At 39.6% G+C, this 23,882-nt stretch overlaps 3 protein-coding genes across 4 annotated transcripts; 1 reads left to right on the top strand and 2 right to left on the bottom strand.

The window, feature by feature from the left end:
* Positions 1-2,682: 2,682 nt before the first annotated feature.
* uqcr10 (ubiquinol-cytochrome c reductase, complex III subunit X) lies at positions 2,683-3,325 on the bottom strand. The gene is made up of 2 exons (XM_069713747.1): positions 3,150-3,325; positions 2,683-3,023 (listed from the first exon to the last, which is right to left on the bottom strand). The coding sequence occupies exons 1-2, from the start codon at positions 3,288-3,290 to the stop codon at positions 2,973-2,975; spliced, it is 192 nt and encodes a 63-aa protein (XP_069569848.1). The 5' UTR covers positions 3,291-3,325; the 3' UTR covers positions 2,683-2,972.
* Positions 3,326-3,376: 51 nt separating this feature from the next.
* On the top strand, positions 3,377-21,654 carry zmat5 (zinc finger, matrin-type 5). Of its 2 annotated transcripts, XM_069713746.1 has the most exons (7): positions 3,377-3,464; positions 4,512-4,672; positions 4,925-4,987; positions 5,083-5,163; positions 5,500-5,608; positions 5,715-5,892; positions 21,547-21,654. In XM_069713746.1, exons 2-6 carry the CDS (start codon positions 4,546-4,548, stop codon positions 5,860-5,862), a joined length of 528 nt encoding a protein of 175 aa, XP_069569847.1. In that variant the 5' UTR covers positions 3,377-3,464; positions 4,512-4,545; the 3' UTR covers positions 5,863-5,892; positions 21,547-21,654. The 2 variants fall into 2 exon arrangements, with proteins under 2 accessions (XP_069569847.1, XP_069569846.1); XM_069713745.1 differs by lacking the exon at positions 21,547-21,654 and having other exon boundaries at positions 5,715-6,949.
* On the bottom strand, positions 8,663-23,638 carry cabp7b (calcium binding protein 7b). Its single transcript, XM_069713744.1, has 5 exons — positions 22,659-23,638; positions 11,074-11,217; positions 10,880-10,992; positions 10,439-10,586; positions 8,663-10,351 (listed from the first exon to the last, which is right to left on the bottom strand). The coding sequence occupies exons 1-5, from the start codon at positions 22,765-22,767 to the stop codon at positions 10,224-10,226; spliced, it is 642 nt and encodes a 213-aa protein (XP_069569845.1). The 5' UTR covers positions 22,768-23,638; the 3' UTR covers positions 8,663-10,223.
* Positions 23,639-23,882: the final 244 nt, after the last annotated feature.

Raw genomic sequence — 23,882 nt, 5'->3', positions numbered from 1 at the left:
TCCTGCCTGGTTCCTGTCCCCAAGAAGAAGACTCCATCTGGCCTCAACGACTACCGACCGGTTGCCCTCACATCTCATGTGATGAAGGTGCTGGAGAGGCTGGTCTTGGCCCACCTCAGGCCGCTGGTGAAATCTTCTCTGGACCCTCTGCAATTTGCGTACCAGCCTCATGTGGGAGTGGACGACGCCATCATCTACCTGCTGCAACGAGCTCAGTCTCACCTGGATGGAACCGGTGAATCTGTGAGAATCACTTTCTTTGATTTCTCCAGTACATTCAACACCATCCAACCACTGCTGCTGAGTGAGAAGCTGCGGGTGGTGGTGGTGGAGGGGGTGGACACGTCCACCGTCTCCTGGATCACTGACTACTTGACAGGCAGACCACAGTTTGTCCGTCTGGGCAGTGTGCTGTCTGATACGGTGGTCAGTGGTACTGGAGCTCCTCAGGGAACTGTTCTGTCTCCTTCCTGTTCACCTTATACACAACTGACTTCCAGAACAACTCAGAGTCAAGACATCTGCAGAAGTTCTCTGATGACTCTGCAGTGGACGGTGTATAAGGGATGGACGGGAGGAGGAGTACAGGGCAGTAGTGGAGGACTTTGTGGAGTGGGCGGGTAGAAATCACCTCCTCCTGAACGTGGCCAAGACCAGAGAGATGGTGGTCGACTTCAGGAGGAAGACGACGGCTCCACAACCGCTGAGAGTTCTGGGAGAGGAGGTGGACATGGTTGAGGATTACAAGTACCTGGTGTCTCCATGACAACAGACTGAACTGGAAGACCAACATCAACACTGTCTACAAGAAGGTGATGAGTCGACTCTTTTTCTTGAGGAAACTTCGATCCTTCAATGTGTGCAGCGAGATGTTGGAGATGTTCTACCATCTGTTGTGGCCAGTGAACTGTACTTCACTGGGGTCTGCTGGGGAGGAGCAGCATTGGAGCCGGAGACACCAACAGACTTAACAAACTGGTTAAGAAGGCCGGCTCCATCATCGGCTACAAACTGGACAGTCTGGAAAAGGTGGTGGAGAGGAGGACGCTGAACAAACTATTGTCCATATTGGATAATCCTGACCACCCTCTCCACCTGCTGCAGGGACAGAGGAGGACGTTCTCCAAAAGACTCCTCCAGCTCCGCTGTCACAAGGACAGATACAGGAGATCATTCCTGATACAGGAGATCATTCCAGATACAGGAGATCATTCCTGATACAGGAGATCATTCTAGATACAGGAGATCATTCCTGATACAGGAGATCATTCCTGATACAGGAGATCATTCTAGATACAGGAGATCATTCCTGATACAGGAGATCATTCTAGATACAGGAGATCATTCCTGATACAGGAGATCATTCCTGATACAGGAGATCATTCCAGATACAGGAGATCATTCCTGATACAGGAGATCATTCCTGATACAGGAGATCATTCTAGATACAGGAGATCATTCCTGATACAGGAGATCATTCCTGCCCACTACAATAAGACTGTACAATAACTCACCTCTGGCAAAATCCATCACAGTACAATAACACTGTTGACTGCGTTTCTTGGTTTGTTGTATATTATATATATATAGATATATACTGTACTGTATATACTGTGCATTTTATATTTTTTTACTGCTATTTACTATTTTATTTTATTGCTTTTCTATTATTCTATTCTATTATTTTATTCTATTGTTTCTATTATTATCTTATTGCTTCTGTATGCTGCTGTAGCGAAAAAAAAGTCCCCTCCGGGATTAATAAAGTAAATACCTACCTACCTACCTTATTATTCAGTAGAACAGGCAGGTTTAGTGCGCCTCCTACAGGCCTGACACTGAAGTGCAGTTGTATGTAATGCATTTGAATGCTTGTTGACAGGTGTGTTTATCATTAACCAGACTCACAGTTAAACTGGAGCATGTGTACATATTATCCTCTGTTCAGACATCAGCAATGATTATTTGTTGACACCTAAAAGAGATAATTAATTCTTCAGTGCTGCTCAGCAAAACATCCAGTGGTTCTTTGGAAGTCCTAACATATTAATAACGTGGCCCACCTTTTCATTCAAGTGATTTCAGTACAGTCTCTTAGTATAATGAACTGTGACTGCATCTCCAACCTGCACCAAGATTATCAGTCGTATTACTTAATGTTGTTAGTGGAAATATTATTCCACTTAAGGCTGTCGAATGACATGATTTATGATCCAAACCCACAAATCTGCTGAGAAACGGGACACGAACACAACCTGAACAATTCTGTTCTGATGACTTTGATATGATGTCAAAGAAATAAGAAAACCTATAAGATGTGTGGATTATGTAAAACACACAAACATGTATTAACTGTATGTTTTGAAGCAGAAACTCCTCCGCTTCACCAAAATACTCATTTCATTAGATTCTATATGTGATGCTCTTGACATCAATATTACATTAAATTAATATTATACTAATATTACATCAATATTATATTAATATTACATTGATATTACATTGATATTATATTATATTAATATTAAATTATATTACATTCACATTATATTAATATTACATTAATATTATATTCCTATGACATTAATATTATATTAATATTGAGGAAACTTAATGTCAACATGCTTTGACAATAACTGCACTGACACGTGTTTTTAATTATGATCAATCAAAACAATGAGATTTTTAAGATATTATCACTTTTAATTTAACAATGTACAAACAAGAGGGACGAGGCCCCGCGGAGGGCCGGACCTCCTCACATCCTCCGGTCTCCTGTCTCCTCCTGTCTCCTCCTGTCTCCTCCGGTCTCCTGTCTCCTCCGGTCTCCTCCTGTCTCCTCCTGTCTCCTGTCTCCTCCGGTCTCCTCCTGTCTCCTCCGGTCTCCTCCTGTCTCCTGTCTCCTCCGGTCTCCTGTCTCCTCCGGTCTCCTCCTGTCTCCTGTCTCCTCCGGTCTCCTCCTTAGCCGCGTGCTATTCTCCTTCTTTGTTCTCGTAGTTGTGTTTGATGTGTTTCCATAGTTTCTGTAATAAATCACAAACGTCAGATATTTAATCTGAATATTAAAGTTCTCAAAGGGTCGCTCGGTTCGGCGGCTAAGCTAGCTTAGCATAGCTCCGTCCCGACAAGGTCACCGGGGTCAAACTCACCCCGCGGTTCATCTGCTCGAAGATGGCGTCGCCGCCTTGGTCGAACAACCGCTCGAAGAAAACGGCTCCAACCATGATGGTCACAGCGAAGGTGGAGGTCCTCCTGAAGAGCGCGTTATAAACGGACTTCGTCAGCGCCATGACGGTGGTGTTGTGCACACTGCGCAGGAGCGGAAGTAGGGTAATTTGAGCGGAAGTAGGGTAACTTCCGCTTTGGGAACCCTGAGCGTGCAGCTAGCACACCTGAGCTAGCACACCTGAGCGGGACGTTTTATCAAAGAAACGTCACCGAGGACGCAGGAAGCTTCGTCGAAGGTACTTTATATTCTTTCTTGTCTTGATTGATCTTCAGATGAAGACACGAGGACGGAAGTCCACGTGCATGTTAGCTAACCAGCTAATGTTTGCTACACCAGGTTACGCTAACTTCCGGTTCACAAACATTTCATCATGTCTGTTTCCATCAGCTGTTCAGAGACAGAACAGCTGTTCAGAGACAGAACAGCTGTTCAGAGACAGAACAGCTGTTCAGAGACAGAACAGCTGTTCAGAGACAGAACAGCTGTTGGACTCTTAGAAACAAGATGGCAGCAAAAGAAAGACGACCGGACGGAGTTCATGTTATTAGTTAGAGACGCTGCTGAAAGATGGTCTACTACATCCGGGTTAAGATGGTCTACTACATCCGGGTTAAGATGGTCTACTACATCCGGGTTAAGATGGTCTACTACTTCCGGTTCCACACATCCAGACTTTGTTCATCTGAGCTGATCAGCTGATCATTGAGATCGAGTGACGTCATCTTTCTGAGGACGTTCACGTAAAAGAGGAGGAGTTTGTAGCTGACCAATCACAGACATGGACAGGATGACTGACAGCACGTCGACATATTTTAAGAACAAGGAGCAAACTAATGAAGTTAAACACTTAATGTTTAATGATTTAATTTAATGAGAGCAGCTGAATCATGAAGGATGTGGAAACAACCTCATGAATGTAGACGGAGTTTAAAAACATCACCATGACATCACCATGACATCACCATCACCATGACGACCACAGGAAGATCGGACCGATCACGAGGATATCTCATTAAATTACTGTCATGTGTTCTCATGACGTGTCTGAATGTTTTAACCTCCCACGTAATCATTTTATTTCTAAATCTGAACACCATCCCCTCGGGGATTAATAATACATTAAATATGTATAAATATAATATTTATATTTGTGGTATTTAATATAATAAATAATGAAGTAACGACCTAACCTTCTATAGTTTATATGAACCTGTTTGCTCACTCGTCACACAAACGGTTCTTTCGCCGTCTGATGTCCAAACAGTTTGTCCCTGACTGGCAGCTGTTTGAAAGGTGGCGTGAACACAAGGTGCATCATGGGTAAGAGGTACTACTGCGACTACTGCGACCGCTGCTTCCAGGACAACATGCACAACAGGAAGAAACATCTGAACGGCGTTCAGCATCACAGAGCCAAGAAAGCCTGGTTCGACCATTTCAGAGGTGAGACTCTGTTTCTGAGAAATCGGGCAAATTACTTGTTAAATGTTACGACACGAAATGTTTTGATGTATTTTTTCTCTCAACTCGATCCCATTTATAACAACTTACTCTTTAAGGTGACAAGTCATTTATGAGATTGTGATTGGAGAATGAAGCATGTCATGATGTCATCTTGGCGGCCAGACTGTTTATTTTATCGTGAAAATAATGTAAACAAACAATCACCATGGAAACAATCATTTCCCTTTACAGACACCGCAGCCATTTTGTATGATGAACAAACCAAGAAACCCTGCCGGAAGTTTCTCCAAAAAGGTAACCAACAGTCGGACGACACCTTTATTAATCATCAACCAGGAAATTGTATTTGTAATAACTTTTTTTTTCTTTTTCTTTTTCTTTTGTTTTAGGAATTTGTGATTTTGGCCCCAACTGCAGATTTTCTCACATGTCCGAAGAAGAGCTGTTTAATTTGAAAAGGCAGGTGGAAGGTAGGCTGTCTGCTGCGTGATCGACTTTTCAAGGAAATACACGAAAGACCTTTAAAGCAATAGGCCACATGTGTTAATACGCATTGCATTTGTAATTGATAAATATTATTCCTATTAAAATCCTTTTTTTAAATTGACGTGAACATTTCGCGTTTTACTCGCCAGCTTGCTGCTGTCTATAACACAGCTGTTGGACATTTATAACTTTGCAGATGCTGCGTTTCAAACTGAATTAAAAACAGAAGGAAACGCACTGAATTGTAAATTCCCTGAAAACATTTAAAAGAAGATGAGTACGACATGTTGAGAGGAGTGAGATTAGTCCTTTGTTTCCAGGTGAGAGACAGCACAGAGAGGACGCTGAGGACGGGATCGTTCCCGGGCGAAGTGTCGAAGAATGGATCGTGAGGAGGGAAAAGAAGCGATCGGCCCTCGGTAGCAAAGGGTACGTACGTTCATTTGTGTCTCAACGCTTCCACCTACGTGGTCAGCATGACTGATGTTGATCCCTTCAATTTATAACTCACCTGTTCAATTATTCATTTCTGCAGAGATCCACAAAACAAGGAAGACAGTGAAGAGGGTCAAGCTGAAAGTGAAATACCTCCACACCTCCTCTCCGTTCCTGACCTCCCTCCTTCACTCCGACCTCCTCCTCCTGGCGGATGGAGAGTCCAAACCAACTCTGAATGGGGTTGAGAGACTTTCACTTTGCAGTTCAAATCACTGGTAAGTGGATATGAGACTTTAATCGGAGGAGGAATGATTCTGAAACAAGACACGGCCTCATATTTCTACTGGAAGGTTTGTCAAATGAAATGAGGTTTTTAGTTGCTACTAAAACGCTGTCGGTTTCCGTTTCTCATGTAAATAATAGGAATGAGGCGTTTCATTCTGCACACTAATAGAAACATTTTGTACATTTTAGACTCCGGTTTTATTATTCACAACAGCTGATTTTAAAAGAGTAAAGTATTTCTGATTAGCAGTAACGATACAGCTGATCAAATCTGACATTGTGACAACATCAGCTTGACGATGTGTTGATTGCTGCACCAAATCAAAGTGAGACGCCCCTAAAGATTTAAGTTTGAAGTCATGGTTTTAATTCTGTGCTGCATCACTTGGGGATTCCCTGATCTCACGACTTCATTTTATTTCTAAGCCAGTCACTCGAAGACATTTCACTTCCTAAAAAGTAACAATGGCAAAGTGAAACCCTGGATTGAATTTTATAATGAGATTTAATTTTCAGAAAGTTAAATATTTCTTTTGCCGCGAGGGCCTGGCACATCCCTTTGATTTCTGAGTAATGTATTTTTAATCTTAATTGCTATTCCAAACTCTAAATTGGTTATTCTTCTTAGCTGAGTTTATACTGAGATGCAGATACTCCATAAGCCAGACAAGGTATGTCATTGACCAGCAGACTCTTCATTAAAGTGCTCAGTGTTTTATGTTTACGACCACTTTGTCTAATTCTGACAGTCTTCTGTGTAAAAGATGTCTTGGACTTTCTTGAAATTTGACCCATCTGCTCGCCCAGTTAAAGGCGCCCTGTGTTGTTTCTGACCACTAGTGGCGCTATGGAGTTAAAATCTTCTCATTGAGTCCCCGCGGTTTGTTTATATCATGGACATGCACAAGGGCATGTTATTGATTGTTGGTGGGGGGTCAAGCATCAAAGCCATTTACCAACAAAGGCATCGAGAAGAAGACTCTTTCTGGCTGTTCTTCCCTCCTGTCTGAAATACTGACTGTTTAATAAACTCACAATTGCACCCTGACAAACAGCTCCACTCACATCGTTCCTTCTTGAACTTGATAACTATCAAATACGTGTGCGACTGTGTGTAAATGTCCTCAGTGAATATTCCTTCTTTAATTTGTAAGAAGAAATAACAAGCAGGTGGCTCAGGTTTAATGTACTTGCTTTTATTGGACTACATGCATCTGGACACCACTCACATTAGTGTATAACTGATGCAGGAACCTCTACATGTGCAGGAACAGTTACGGAAATAAAAGTGCAGGATATTATTAATCTAGACATTAAAATGACTGATAATGTCATACAGGATGGTACAACAAATCTACCTGGAGGTTTGAGGAACATCTATCAAGAACAAGGGAGAGGAGAGATGATACAGAAATCCTTACTGGTTTACTCACAAGTCAATTCAATTAAAAATATATTTCATATCAGAATCATCCCTGTCAAAAGGGAAATATTGGTCACACTAGTTCCCCATTGTTTTACAGGTCTTTCGTGAGTTACTTGAATGGTTTAAGAGTCCAGTTTTTAAAACTCTAAATGACAAAGTCACCGAACAGAAAACATCCACAGTCCAAATAAAATTTATACCAACAATTAAGACAATCTGTCAACAAAGTGTACATAAATCTGCTCATTGAAACACCGTAACATACAGAAGAGGACAAGATTTGTCACAGTAACTACATTTCTACATTCACACAAAACCCATATCTTACATGATATGTTCACATGAAGAGGTAATGTGATGTCCATATCAATAGATTCTACATAAACAGCTGCTGTATACCAGGTTTAATACCAGTTTTATTGCCAGATCAACTCCCACTGTTTCCTACTTTTCTTCTTGTGGTATAGCTTTGATAAACTGAGATAAAAACAGCAAGAAAAAGTATATAGCATTTCGCAAAACTTGTCAAACTTGACAAATATTTATGAAAGAAGACATTCAGTAAAAATTAACCTTAAATCAGAAAAGTTAACGTAAGTGCATGACCATAATACACAAACATGTATCTGAATGTCCAGTGAAACTGGAAATAATACCTCAGAAACCTGATCATTTTTTTGTACATTTAGTATGTTTTATATAAAACATCAAGCTTATTTATTATAATAAAATCACAGATTTAATGTATTACTTATCCAAGTAAGAAAATATAAGCATGTTATACTTTAAACAATATGGTTTTTCGGGTCCATGTAACAGCCAGAAAACAAGATTTTCCATGATATGTTAAATTATTGTTCACAGCATACTGCAGTAGTATTTAGTATTTTGATCTTATCTGCACTTCCACAAAAAAAAAAAATAATCAACATTTACAGGAAAATATCAAATACTGAGATTTTTTTTTTTTTGCAATGTTTACTTTACAAATTGCATAATTATTTGAACCCATATCAGAATTCAAAACTTGATCTCACACATAGAACACATTTATTTCTAATTGGGTGAACATGCAGGTGTGCCGTGTGAATGACTTCATACTCATTTGCTATAAATTGCTACGTAGTTTTGACTAAACTTGTTTCCAAATATTCATATCTGGTGTCTCAGCTCAGGTCTCGCTGACTCAGCAGGACTCACACCTGTTGGAGATGCACAGTTTTGAAATATGCAGCAACGTTGTGCACGAAACGCAGGCAGACTGAATATAAAACATGTTCATCAGTCGTAGGGCAGACTGACTGACTGGCAGACAGACAGACAGACAGAGACTGACTGACTGACAGTCAGACAGTCAGACAGACAGACAGTCAGACAGACAGACATATGTACGGTGGTCAAAAGATGGATATTTTTCTTGGAGCGTTTTACATAAACATCCAAGTGCATCGCCTGTCTGATATTTCCTGGAGGGGTTTTGTGATTTCCTGTTGTGTCATGCCTTCAGTTTACTGCTCAGCCAAGAAGATTATTCTTCAGAGCTTTAGAAATAACAACTGTGAGAAAATGCTGACATGTTTTGCAGTGTGTTGTTGTGTTTTGGTGATAAGTTGACTGGAGTCCATACTAGCATGGAGGTGACGTTCTCAGCTTGTGTCTGCATGCCTCCAATCCTGCTCTGTTCAGTGCTTTCCAGAGTGTTCCTGTGCTTCTTCACTCGTGTTTTTTTTTCCAATTGTTTGGTTCTTTGTACTTCTTACTGTAGAAAAATTGGCCCACGCACTTTTTAAAATTCTATTCACATCCATTTTTGCTTAGATATGATGTGCCTTCTATCAGTTTAAGCTGAGCAGGGATTTGTTGGATAATAACATGCTGCTGCAACATATGAAATGGGTGTTTTTTGTTTCTCTATTACATCTAAGAAGCAGGAAATCAGTGTAGCTGACACATTTGCATGATTCCATGACAACCCTCTGTGCTGGCCTGAAGCCATGCGACAACCTCAGTGAGACTCTACTTCAATATGATCAGTGACAGCGCTAACATGCTAATGTTTAGCATAGACGACCTGATGATCCATCAAATAGTAATGAGGCACTAAAAAATATCCAAGTATGTCCACCTCATGGTGGCGCTAGAGGTCAAATCAGACCAACAGATTCATTAGGAATCATCCACCACGGACCACTGGCTGGCAGACAGACAGACAGACAGACAGACTGACAGGCAGACAGACAGACAGACAGACAGACAGACAGACAGACAGACAGACAGACTGACTGACTGACTGACTGACTGACTGACTGACTGACTGACTGACTGACTGACTGACAGACAGAGAGATAGATTAGATCACAGGTGGTCTGGGTTCAGCAAAGTCAGTTAAACTGGATCTGAGTTGTACTTTTTTCCTGAAATCTTGACACATGACAGCAAACAGACGCAGCAGAGACAGTCTGCAGTCTTTATGTTGTCCTTCTGGGTTTACCTTGTGATTTCAAATTACAAGTGTTTAGCTCTCTTTTGTATTGCTTTCATTATTTGGTTTTGAGTCAGCACAGCTATTGTTGCAGCACATACTGTACACTGAAATATCAGATTATTGGAGTTCACTGTCTAATTTCCTAGAAAACATCAGAAATTTGAATCCGTGAAATATGACTTTCTTGATACTAATCAGCCCTTGAAATGCCTTTTCGTCACTCTTTTTTTTTTTTACCACGGTATCACATGATTAGTAGCCATATAGAACCACGGCATGACATCATTTCATGCATTATAGAGAGAAGCATCATCATGGGTGTCAACTGTAAATATAATAATAAAAAACCATAAAGTAGTTTGGTTAACATTTGCTTTTAAATCTCTTGGGAAGAAGCTGGCGACATGTTTTTACTTCATCCCTCTGCGAAGCATTTGATTTGCTGCAATGAGCATGACGCTGATGATGAATGCAATAGCGAAGGCACAAATCAGGCTTTTACGCACACACGTGTGTTTTTCCTGTTGTGTTGGGCTTGCTGTGGAAAGATTTAGAAAAAACCCAGTCAACAGAGCTTTAAACACGTCTGAACAATGTGTGGAATGAAATCCTTAATGAGACATACTGTCAATGTCCACGTGGGACTCTGGACTGTTCAGGTGGCTCTCCTCAGTCATGATGATGTTCTCGATGTCTTTCATGGTGAGGTGGTCGCGGAACGTATCGTACAGCAGTCTCTTCAGCTCATCTACTGTCAGTTTCTGCATGTCACACTGGGAGCACAGAAAACAGGAAAGATTTCATCAGCAGAGGAAAAACTGCCTGAACGCTCCTCAGTGATGCACATAAGCTGCAGGTCAGCAGGAAGTAGCAAAGCAAAAACAGTTATTTGATTACGCAACTAAACAAAATGTGATGTAAGTATCAGAGTGGTGTATTTTGTCAAGTTTGAAAATGAAGAAATCTAATTAATAATGCTGCTTAAATAACTGCTATTTAAATCATTTGATTTAACTTCATATGGACTTGATTAGACATGATCAATAATAATGATGACAGTGTCTACCTTCCAAAACACTGAATCGAAGTCTGCCCCGTGGAACTTATCGGGCATGCCAGCACTAGAGATTTTAGGACCAAGCAATGTGACAAATTCTTCAAAGTCCACCTGGCCATCACCTGATGAAACCCACAGCAGTACAAACATGTCACTGTACAGCCGCATGTGTTGGATTATGTGCAGCAGAGTGAGAGACGTACCATCCATGTCAAGTCTTTGGATGATAACCTCCAGCTCCACCTCATTGGGCATGTAGCCCAGTGAACGCATGGCCATCCCCAACTCCTGCTTTGAGATAAAGCCGTTCCCGTCTCTGTCAAATACTTTGAAAGCCTCACGGATCTCTGGAGAGGAAGGAGGCATAGAAAAGCATGTTTATACAGAGGTATCACTTCACAGGCTGACTCAGTTTAACATGTTGATTTGAAACATGTGAGCACTGAATGTTTATCTTAAGAGCTTATAGCTTAAAGCTGCTTGTGAAGAATTTTGAAGTTACTCTGGGTCATAGCTTAAAAAAGTATAATCTGTCTTTTTTAGATGTTTAAAAAGGAAGTAAAGAAGAATATTTAGAGTTTGAAGAGTGAAATCCATTTAAAACTTTTTTTCACGAGCCACATTTCTCCACTACAATGACAAAAGGTATAAACATACAATGTCCTGGTGCTGAAAATGCCTCCTGCACAAAACTCTACTGGGGAACATGATGCCCAACAAATACACTATACGCTTCTGTTTGAGTAACATCAGACATTTTTGAGATTTAGGTCAATTCATGGGAAAAAAAAAAATCATTTCATTGCTGAAAATCAGAGACCAGGTGGGAGGACAGAAACAATTCAAAGAACAATTTCTCTCATTTCTTTTTTTATTTTTTTTTTATTAAATGGCATTTTTTAGTGACAATAATAATAAATAAAATAAAAAAATCAAATCACTTGATTTAAAGCCGGTTTTAAGGATATAATCAGATTTGTCAAGTTCAACCTCATTATGTTATTAAATGGTGAAACAAAGTTTGCGCAAACTTTACAAATACACTGCATCACTGGGTTAAGAGTTCTGACCCACCAATTCTCAGTTTGAATATTTCATTTCAGCACCACGGACAGAGACAGAAACACTCCATTTGAACATTGCAGCCCAAAGAGAATGACAGAGTCTGTAGTTTAATGTTTCAGCACCATGGAGAGAGACAGACACTGTAGTTAAATATTTGTGGATTGCGATATACAGTCTGTAGTTTAATGTTTTATAACCATTAATATTTGTATATGTAAGCCCAAAGTTGTATTCTTGAGTTGCAGGATGATGCATGCTGTTCTGTTTCAGATCATATTCAAAGGTAGAACAGTTTATAAATCAACTGGTAGTCTACTGCTAACAGATATTTAAAGGATTTCCCACTGTGGTCTTCCGATGCAAATTCCTCTAAATTTAGAGACACCTTCAGAGCCAATACCTGTTAACCATGGCTACAGCACAATTGATTATGACAGGAGGCAGTGAGCAGGTTCATGTGGTTTATAATTAACTGCAACTTTTGGTAAATAATCCATAAACATTGCTATTTGGCTCCTTTCCTCAACCTGCTTCACAGTATTCTGTTTGAAGTGATAAAAAGAGCAGTTGCACATCAAAGGCACAGAACCTCTGTGGCTCTTTTTGATGTAGATCCTCAAATATATAAGACTATTCAACGCATTCTCGCTAGTCATGTGACTAGATAAAAAAAACAATTTTACTCCTAAATTAATTCTAAACCAAGAGATTGGATGAACCAATTGTAATTGATATAGCCACTGGAAGCATGTAATTATGCCGAGTGCTTCTATGTTGCAGACAAGTAATTTACATACACCTATGTACCTTGACAGGCACAGTTTGCATACAAGTCCACAAGTGGACAAGCACTGGCCACCCATCATTAATGTTTACATTCATTTCTGCAGAATATAAGTGGTAGCTCGTAAACTATACACCTGTGTAAAAATACAAGAGACTTTTACAAGAGGAAAATCTTTGCTACATAAATTGAGTGACACTGTCTGTAATATCAGACATATCAGACACAAGATATTTGTCTAAATTCCAGCCAGCAGTGTTGCTTTAGTTTTTAGTTTAGTTTTTTCTTCTTCCAGCACCATCCTAGATTCAATGTCGCGACCTCCGGTGCCAGTGACAAATAATGAATTCTCTGAGCCAGCTGAGCAGTGGCTGGACTACTGATTGTTTCACACCATGAGGAGTGAATATATAAAATTCACAGATGTAATCACAAGGGACATAAGTGTGTGTTTTCTTTTCTAAAAAACAGAAGTCCTTAGAGTTTCCTTTCGTGACACAGATAATATGTAAATGTTTTCTGTTTTAAGATTTAGCCCTCCTTACACACGAGCACATTTCACTGCCTTCTCTCTTGCTGTGATCCACTTTCCACTATCATAATTGTTTAGCTTATTTTATATCACTGAATATTTACATTTAATTCTGATACTTTTAAAAATGATATTCACAGAAATTGGACATTTCTTTACTAAGCAATGTAGACATTTTAATTTCCAGGCTCATTTTCACCGTAATGCAGAAGGTTTGTCCTCCTGAGTACTGCAGCCTTGGATGTGGTCTGAGACAGTCTCAGCAAGAAGTACTATACTTAAGGAGGTATTATTATCATTTAACATCATTGCATCCAACTCTTGTATTCCACAGTTGGATAAGTAAATCATTATGAACACATCATTATGAAGCATTTGAGGACAATAACAATGCATGTTGTACAAATATATAAGCTTAACAAGACGCATTCACATGTAAATTCACACGAACAAAGAGTAGACACACAATACTACGGAGCAGCAAACTGCTCAAACTGAGCTTTTGTTCTGCTGGGAGTCCTTGATCAGAGAATCAGAGCAGTAACTTTGTACTGCTGTGAGGGTGCAACTGCTCAGTTATCTGAAGCCAAGGCCAGACCGTGGAAATCCTTGTACCGTATGTAAACACTGATTTGTTGAAAAATGTATTCATCATTTTCCCTGTAGCAGCAAGTAATCACTGTCTGAATGACTAAACATTTTAGTGTTGATTCTGCACTAGCGGATAGGAGGAGAACAATTTCAGAGCGGTGCTATCAAGCAAATTATTAATATCAGTGGGAAATAAGTTATTGCTCAAGTCCGTGACAAACTGTCGTTAAAAATGCAGTAAAATATTGTCAGCAACTAAAACATTGTGGCTCATTGGTCATAAGAAATGTGTGTTATCATACGGGTAAATTAATTTAACACAGCATCGAAACACTTCAGAATCAAATCAAATGTATAATAAACTCTTATTTGATATGAGGGGCTCATACTGGAAAGAAGAATGCAAAATACTGCCCTATCACTCTTAGCTTTACACGTTTAAAAAAAGGATTCTATTTTGCCTCAAGTTCGTAACTAAAGTGGAGATTTCTGGATATGTGGAATTTTTATATCATCAATAGGAAAATGATTGACAGTGTATGAATGCTGAAATTAAGTTAATAGAAAGATTAATTAGCATTTGATGGAGTAACAATTTAAAAGAACAGGAAATAAAAATTAATAGAGGTCCTTAAAAAGTCGCAAAGCAAGCAAGCGAGAAATTTAACTTGTATTGCACAATTCACTATAATTCACAGATAAAAGCAAGAGGATTAATATATATATATATATATATATATATATAGAATATACAATACATATAATTGAAAAACAGTACAAGGTAATACAAATTGTAATTTGAAAAAGAGTTATTTAGAGATAGGAATATAAAATAAAATAAAATAAAATAAAATAAAAAGTGCTTGCATAAAAACATAGAACATGAAGTCATTTTGTAATATCATAAAGCACAGACTCTTCGTAGATATTAGTTGTAAAGTCACGACCCCGCCTGGACTGACAAGACGTCTACTTAGTAAAAGAGCAACAGCATTCAAATATAGAAGAATCAAAGGCACATGCAAAGGAAATGTTTTTAATCTGGATTTATAGGTCGGGACACACAGAGATAACATGAAGTCTACAAACATCTTTTTTGTTAATATAATACAAATAAAAATACGTAGCATCTTATCATTTGAATAAATGACTGAACAAAACCCATTTCACTTATCAGGCTTTGTAGCAATCCAAAACAAGATTATGTTTCGACTGTGTAGATGTCGTGAGTTGTAAGCATTGATTCTATTAACTTTATCTGGCCAGTTGTTCCGTCTGCTTGTAATAACTCTGGAAAGTGAATTTGATTAATTCCAGCTCCAGTTTATAACTGAGCAGCTTTATTAATACTTCAGATGAATGTGGCTACCGTTGTCTAAACCAATTAATAATCTTGTTTTATTTCAGACAATATACAAACTTCACATTCTTTTGCTGCATCAGCCTCAAACTATGTCAGAAGACTGCAGAGAAAATATCAGATTTTGGTGGATATTTAATTTTTGGAGAGTTTTTGTTTGCTAGCTTCGACACTTTTGGTAAACATAGACGTATCTTGTATTACAGATGTTGGTTACTTGAAGCAAAAAAGAGGAAACAAATGTTACATGAAAGGTTATTATACTAAACTGACTTTTGAGTTTCAACTGTTTCAGCAAGAACACACTGAACTATTTGATGGGAAGTCAGACCAGCAGGTCCCAACCAAGTCTGGATGCTGATCGACTCCTGGATAACAAAGAGGCTTGTTGATCTTCGTCTATTCTTCATTGTGAGCGATTTGTTTTGATCTCGTTTGAACTATTGGTAGATTATCACCTTTGTCATTGATTCATCTTCCTCCTTCTTCACGGTTTACTTCTTGGCCTGATCCCAAACTTCTCCTGGAAGAACTGAGCCTTTGGAAACTCAAGCTTTGTACTTTAAGGGCTCTTTTCATGATTCACGTAAGCTTGACCTGTTTTGTCTCAAACATCAAAACGTCATGTTTGCCGACGCTGACGTCTGAACTCAGAACTTGAAAGTCCGCTGACCTTCCAAGTGAGCTAAAACAGAACATAAAGACCAACAGATCCTACTGACCTTTCTGACTGACCGACAGCGTGATTCATGCTGCTTGTATGAAAAAGATGCCAAGATGGCCGCTGCTGCACCCCGGCAGACCGTCACAGAGGTCCTGATGCTCTCGAACACAAATCATTGCAGAAATCCTGAATAATGGATTTGATTCCAGATGAAGCGTGTGAGAGACGAAGATGGGCTTTGAAGGAAGATGACACAGTTGTGTGTCATCCAGAGTTCCTAAATGTTCCATCAGTATTTAATAAGAAGTGAACCAGTTATGAGTTCATTAACATGTGTAACAGAAGAGACACCAGAATTTACCACGATGAATTCATGATTTATTTATAATCATAATACCATTTTATGCTATTATTTCCTGTTTTATCTAAGTAGCCAACAGGTGGGCAAAAATGCTGATCATAAGTTCAGCGTATGTTTTCATGTGTTCAGTCACATTAAGAATCTGAATATCAATTTCCAGAAGTAAAAGGAGCCTTTGTCGTCTCTGCTAACTACACTCGGTTAGTCAGGATCAGTCAGTCCGAGATGCGGCCAGTTGCTGGGATGAAAGAGATGTAAATACAGGCATTACTCATTTCTTTTTCAGCAATTTTTATTTTTAAATTAGGTACATTTTTAAAGCAACCTCAGATTTCACATCCAGAGGAGATGAAATCCAGAAAGTCCTTTAACCTGATTGACACGCTCCACTTAAACGTAATAACTTTGTGTTTCACAAACCGAGACCATAGATTTATTATCAAAACGCTCCTTATTGAAAACTATTTAGAGGATAACAATAGTCAGTGGGTGATGAGTCAGACTCGTTTCATTAAGGAAGAGGCTGTCCCAGGTGGATGCATCAATAATAGTATGATGACTCCGTGACTTCCTTCTCTCTGCTAATAAAAAGGGGAAAAAAACATGTGAATCATATTAACCAGAGAGCTTTTTAAGCAGAACAAAGCTAGGTCTAAACATCATACAAATACTGCCAGAATAATGCATGTTTATTATAATAATGCAAAAAAAATAACACACGTGTTATAATCACTACATAATACTATTATGCTGAAGCAAAAAAAACCAAACAAAAAAACCCCATTATGGAAGAGTCTGACATCAACGATAAGATAACTGGGATTAAAAGGTTAAAATTTGCTTCCTTGTCCAACAAATTGACAAAATGGTGTTTAACACGGTATTGAATGCTTCACTTAAACACTCTTTAACTGGCTCGATGGACCGTTTGCAAAAAGAATGACAACTATGTCATTTATTGAGAACAAATTCACGGAGGAGGTTTCAAAGGACAGTCTGGGTATTTCCTGTGTTGTTTTATGTCCCTTTGTATCAACTGAATTATGAAGTATAAATGACAAGACATGATGCATATCTGTTACTGTCCCTGTGGAGACTCTTAGAATAATTATATAAATCACTCCATCATCCCACACAGTTACACTTCACCTCCACTTTCTTTGCCACTTTTTTCTTCTGATGTATTCATGTTCTAACATTAACATAACGAACACAGTCACCAGACAGGCGGAGGTTGTGCTGCACCAGCCCTGCAGCTGAAGCAACTCCCGCTGGCAAAAAGTACTTGAAATCACTTCCTGCAGTACTTCAGAGGCTGAAATCACATGACCTGTTCCTTCAGGGTAAATGATGAAGAATTACAGCTTATTAGCTGTTTTTGCTGTTTTGATTGACCAAATGAAATAACGTATTACTCATATCGACTGCACAGATTTGACTTCAACTGGTTGCATTATTTGTGCGCCTGCTGTGCTGTTTTTCCAAAGCGCTGTTTATGTACCTCAAGGAAGCTGCTTTTCTTTGACAGATCTCTCGGCTTCTATAAAAAAATATTGGCAGCCGAGTTAAAAACAGACACAAATATTTTGCTGCTCTCGGCAGTGTTAGTTCTTGTTAACTCATATTTTCTGCTGAGAATATGTTGACGTCTCCTCCGGTGAGATGGATGTGTTGCTGTGCGATATATAAATGTGTTTGCTGTAACCTCAGGTCGATCTTCACGGATAACTTAACCTGCAGCTTCTCTGTGACATTGAAGGATGACAGTCACATCAAATTTATATTTTAAGTTAAGCTTTACTTTGTGCTGAAGTTTTTCCCAACTCAGTCTGATGACGTGAATGGAATCCGTCTGTTGTTAACGGATAGACAAGGTGAGAGTAAGGACAGTCTCATAATTAACATCTTGTAGGAGTGTTGTTGTTTAAACCTGATTCTCTCAGGACGGCTACCACAGTAATGACCAGACGTTTGTCTTTAAATGCAGCGGGAGACACATTTAACAATCCAAAGTGAAAAATGATGCTTTGGTAAGTGTCATGTCTGCAGTTTTTAGACCTTGTTATTGTTGGTTTATTGTGATGGTGATGTCAAAGACAACTGGAGGGAGGAGCTGACTGCCAGAACTCCAGGAAGCTTCTCCAACCATCAATCTGTTCGTCTACATGTGTATCTCTGACACACACACACACACACACACACACACACACACACACACACACACACACACACACACACACACACACACACACACACACACACACACACACACACACACACACACACACACACACACACACACACACACACTTGTCTGCTTACACTATGCTGCTAAAAGCACTCCCTTTGTAAGCACAAAAGCAGACAGCTTTGCATACAAAGTGGAAGCCGGGTCTTCACCGAGCTGCAGTGCTTGACGTCTGGGATTCTCCTGCTGGCTGCGATCTATAAATATTGTTCACATTCTCGGTGAGCGAGCAGCGAGCAGCGATACGAGCTCGCTCAGACCTCCACGAGCGGGACTGCCGGGAAGTCACGACTGTTCAGCCGTAAAACCAGCGTCTTATCTATGTCAACACGTGTTGTTCAAGTTGCTGCCAGTTTATTACAAGCTGTGTTTTTAATGTCAACCCTTTTTTTAATTAATAAAATGAATATAATTAACTTATGCACAGTGTCTTAAAATATTCCATATTTGATCCTGATAATCTACACTTGCTGTTAGCCTCATTACTCAAATATAACACATACAGAGCATTTCTTTGTAGTAGATTTTAAGTGTTAAAACATTACTTGTTCAACTTTTTTACTACCTCATATGCTTAATGTGAATGTTACTTTGCATTACTAAGCATTACTAAGCATTACTAAGCATTACTTTGTATACATCACAGTATAATTATACATGGAAATGGAGAAATTTGAATGAATTTCAGTCACGGGTGTATTCTGTTATTCCAGCTGCTCATGCATAATGAGCTGAACATGGATCTGGACCTGGGTTTTAATACAGTGCTCATTAAATGAGGAGAAACTTGGCACAGCATAGCGTCCACCAAATAGTGTTTTCAGAGTTTCACAGGATAAATACGCACATACATGTTTGGTGAGGATGCTGAGGACCATTATTAATATCGTGATTGCTGTTATTCCATTAAAACAAGCTGCCTGAATGGCTAAATATGTCATTTGTGGTGAATTTAGGGGCTTTTTAGTTCCCAGATATACAGAGGTAGTTATCACAGAGACAGTACCCAACAACACAATGCTTAAGATTTTAAAAGATTTTAGAAGTACTACTTAAGGTCATGTTTTAGATGAGCGGTTTATTAAGATCATATCTACAAGCACGTGCACTGATTTAGAAGAGGCAGGGAGTAAAGTTGCTTTTACAGTAGTAATGGTTTGAATACATATCAGGGTTTATGACACAAGGGCAACGTAAAGGGCAGGAAGCCTCCGCTGACCCTGTGCAACCATCTGTTCCTAAAACATTCCCTGGAAACTGAAGACCCATTAGGAGCCGTGAGCACTTCATCAGCCTCCGTGGACTGTCCCCGTCCAGACCATGTCCTCTCCTCAGTGCAGTGCAGGTGTCTGTAACCGTTATCACTCCATGACTCATCGTTTTCAGACAATCAATTTGGAGGATCAACAAATTGCACATATGATTGTGATCCAGTTGAGATGTCATCTTAAAAATGGCACAGAGATGTCAAGATATGAAGATGTAATCTCTGGAGTATTGAATATACCAGTGGGGTATATATCCATGTTTTATTGGTTCGATATAATCATTCAATTTCAGCACTAAACGAGTCAATAAAAAAATTCTTTACCATTAGTCTCTTTTTAAATGGAGTGTCTGTCAGCTGTTTTCCACCTTCCAGTTCATTTGTTTCCCTCTTCAACTTTTTAATGAGCATTTTAAGAAACACCACCAATTCACACATCACAAGAAATTCAGTCTTCAATGACGCTCCAGAGTGTCGTAGAGAAAAGGCATCAGTTTGGTGTTTCAGCTGATCAGCTCCGGAGGAAAACAGTTTACAATTCCTACTCATGTTTTGTAGCTCGTGTCTGTAACTTCAGGGTCACACCTGAAGGTGGGAAATTTGTGTGTCCGTAACTTCAGGGTCACACACAAAAGTAGGACATTTATGTGTCCCTCTTAAAGACTTTGTACAGGCACAAACACGTTTTGCACGTGTGAATTATATCTGTGTGCACAAAATGTGTTTTCAGCTGCAGAACAGTTTCACACATTCACAGATTTCAATTTGTGAGAAAAGTTTTCTTTTACAAGTTTACGCATTCAGATACGAACATTTCAGACATTTATTTTACGTGCACACGAAATGTGAAATAAAAGTGCAGACTGTGAAATTATTTGTGAATTTTGTTTCAAAAGCATAAAATCTTTATGACCCTAATTTGATCCCATAAGTACTTTATCAGTCTTTAGAAAGATGGTGTAGGTGAAGAAAATCTCTGTGCAGCATGATGAAAAGAGTTATTAGTGGCAACGTATTGTGACTGAATAACAATGAGCCCATATGAAATCTGAAATGTTATCTGTGTTTTTATGAGGTTTTGGGCGAGTGCAGATGATTCTAGACATGTCAAATTACTCGGGGAGTATATGTATGCACTTTGTATGGAGAGAGTTATTATCATAAATATGATTAGTGAGAGTAATTAGATGAGTTGAGCAATCAGGGAACTTCTGCCCCGCAGTAATTAAAGATTTCGTGGATGAAACAATATTTATGGGCCGATTTTCAGACTTCTTTGAGAAAGGGAGCAATTTTGTTTGCGATGAGGCTGCAGCTCTGTTCAACAACACTCATGTAGACGGCGCTGCAGCTCCCACGTCGTGTGTTAAGGTGGCGTAGCAGCGGTGTAAAGTGGGAGGTTGCTGGTTCAGACCCTCAGACTGGCTGAGGATCTGTAAATGGAAGAGATTAATCTGAAAGTCTCTCAACTCCAAGCAAAGTGCTCTTTACCACAAAGTACCCGCCAAAAGGAGCAGCTCGGTGGGCTGTTTACTCTGGACCACTGCTGAGGTGTGAGGCCATGTAAATGAAGCATTACCTGCTCAGTGAGTCTTCCCTTGGTAAATACATTTAAGGTTGAGTGGTCCGCTTCACTATGTTCTGAATATTTAATGACTTTCAATTAGTAAACTGAACGGGCTGAAAAGACTTGGCCGTGACCTGGAACGCTGTGAAGGCACCGTTTCTCCCGCCCTTTTACTGTTGTTCTAATTCTTGTTTTTCCATAGCCAACCTTTTAATTAAATTTACGTCCTCATTGCAGGTAGTGGATTTTCAATGTCAAACAAGTGTCTCAAAGCAAGGGCAGGCAGCCACGTGTGGGCCCGGCAACCTACAGACACAAGAAGGGGAAATGGAATTCCTTTTGCATAAAAGACTTCAAATCAGATCTGACTTATCTCTTTATTGTAGCCTGCCGGGCTTTGTTCCAAATCACCGCCAGCTGTGCTTTCTCATTGAGAGGACCATTTGCCAAAAACAAACCTCCATTCTTAACAGATATGCACCACAATTACAGAGGCAAAAGTGAATTTAATGCTCCAATGCATCTTTTAGGTGGCCTATAAGTACGACATTGCGGTTCTTTTTTTGTATAATGACAAAATGCGATATATCAGAAGGGAAAATGTTTTATTTATGACTGAAAATGAATCCATCTTCCATCTCTTTGATGGGATTTATCTGCCTTTGATTTTCTAAAAGTTGTATATATTCAGTTTTATCGTAGGACATGTGTCACAGCCTCTTGTTTGAGTTGAGGCTTCTTTCTTTTGGACAGATTTTAAGCCTGAGTCTAGCTGACTCTTTGCTCGAGCACTAACAACTTACAGTTAGTGAAATCAGGGGCAGGAAGTCTCAGGGTGCCATGGACCGAGCCAGGAGGTATGCCATAATGTCTATTTAGTCGTACTTCTACTTACTTTAACTATGTGCCATGAACTTGGGATTTCTTGTGCATTTCATGCTGTTGTATATTAGCTGTTTACTTAAAGTCTTAGAGGATGATTCGATTTTTTTTTGTTTTAGTTGATGTACCTACAACAAAATAATACTGTTTTTCAGTCATTTGTAATTTCCTTTTGTCCCAAAAATCAGAAGCAACAACAATGCGGAAAAAAAGGTAAGTGAGCACCAGGGTGACCAGAGCATAAAGCACGAAGCATTCCCCCAAAACCTTTCTCACCAACACAGTTTCGTTCACAGTCAATTTTGTGGAAAAGAAAAAGGGAAAGAAGCGCACGTGCACCGACAGGAGCTCTCCACGGTGCTGAACTGGTTTGACAGCTGAACGTTGCCTTCAGGTGTAACAACTATTAAAATGACAGCTTGAAACCAAAATCTTACCAAACAAAGAAACAAAGAAACAGGCCTCACCTTCCACCTCGTCCTCAGGCAGGTTAACAGGGGTCCGGTAGGAGAGGACATCTGGAATAGTGCAAAGTCCCTTGTACATGAACCTGGTGGTCACAGCACGCACTGGCATTTCTGCGAGGGAAAAGCAACAACTGTGTCGCGATCTTCATATAGCCTAGCTCTCCGGAGTTTTGACAGACCCTGTCCTTGATATTTAAGAAAAAAAATCTCAAGCAAACGAAACAGGAAAAGGCTTCTCCGCAAAGTTCAACGCTCGTCGTGTTTTGTGGATATTGTGGAGGATGCCGGCAGCAGGAGTGTGGGGCGTTTAACCAAGAATGCAGACTGTAAATCGGCTTTGGTTTCAATGCATAGCCTGCAGCAGCTTACTGTAAGCAAGATATGAAGCAAATAGGTAATGTCATTTCACAAAAATGACACGTCAAACTTTTACTTCATAGCCTGTTGAGCAAAGCTGCACGTGCCTCGCTTTAATAATACCTAAAATGAACATTGAGATATTTATCTCATATTAGATCCAATCAAAGAGACGACCAGGCTACTTCTTGTAAAGCTCCTGCATTTCACAGGTGAAATGATAAAAAAAAAAAAAAAAGGAAATGAAAAATGTTAATTATAAAAGTAATTTCGCTTTTGATTTGACTGATTCCTATAACGCGTCTTGGTCTTTCAAACAGTCTATTCCTGATTAAGTCTGCCGCACTTTTCTTTCCCGTTTCGGCATCTTCTTAAAAAAAATACAAAATCAAATCGATGAGACGAGATAAAGCAGCAGCTGACGAGCTGATCCTATCCGGGAAACGAGGAAGGCGCAAAATCCTGTGACATTTGTCTTTTTCTTGGAGAGCCGCTTGAAGGGAATCCTGGTGAACCCTCTGATCTGCTGCAGACACGCTGTATGAGCAGTGATCCTCTTCTCCAGCTGTCTGCTCCAGCCTCACTTCGTCTCAAAGCTGCACACACACATGCCTGATCGTCCATCTACTGCTGCCGCCTCGCTCACAGCGGAACCTGGGAACGTCTCCAAACTGCCCGCCTGTAATGCGATTATATGTTTATTTATTTTTCGCTCTGCGCCAGTTTATATAGGCTATTAAATGTTAACACATCATAAAGGTCTGCATGTTAAAAAAAAAACAACCTTCAAAATAAAAAGTGAGAATAGCCTGTAGAGCAACAAGTGAGGCTGTTGAGCCTTGTCATTTAGTTCGTTTGTTTTTTTGT

The sequence above is a fragment of the Brachyistius frenatus genome, unplaced genomic scaffold, assembly GCF_029030835.1.
Source record: "Brachyistius frenatus isolate BFR_SWC_R1_liver_20210118 unplaced genomic scaffold, ASM2903083v1 Contig_122, whole genome shotgun sequence".
NCBI lineage: Eukaryota > Metazoa > Chordata > Actinopteri > Embiotocidae > Brachyistius > Brachyistius frenatus.
This window is presented reverse-complemented; position numbering and strand designations above follow the sequence as displayed.

Bases quoted from the DNA above. Each gene is read 5' to 3' on its own strand.
- cabp7b (XM_069713744.1), bottom strand. From the start codon at position 22,767: ATGCCAGTGCGTGCTGTGACCACCAGGTTCATGTACAAGGGACTTTGC. The intron at 10,993-11,073 runs GTACGTCTCTCA...GGGTTTCATCAG, and splicing joins CCAAAGACTTGACATGGATG to GTGATGGCCAGGTGGACTTT. The intron at 10,587-10,879 runs GTAGACACTGTC...CTGTGCTCCCAG, and splicing joins TCGATTCAGTGTTTTGGAAG to TGTGACATGCAGAAACTGAC.
- zmat5 (XM_069713746.1), top strand. From the start codon at position 4,546: ATGGGTAAGAGGTACTACTGCGACTACTGCGACCGCTGCTTCCAGGAC. The intron at 4,988-5,082 runs GTAACCAACAGT...CTTTTGTTTTAG, and splicing joins CCGGAAGTTTCTCCAAAAAG to GAATTTGTGATTTTGGCCCC. The intron at 5,164-5,499 runs GTAGGCTGTCTG...CTTTGTTTCCAG, and splicing joins TTTGAAAAGGCAGGTGGAAG to GTGAGAGACAGCACAGAGAG.
- uqcr10 (XM_069713747.1), bottom strand. From the start codon at position 3,290: ATGGCGCTGACGAAGTCCGTTTATAACGCGCTCTTCAGGAGGACCTCC. The intron at 3,024-3,149 runs GTGAGTTTGACC...GATTTATTACAG, and splicing joins TCGAGCAGATGAACCGCGGG to AAACTATGGAAACACATCAA.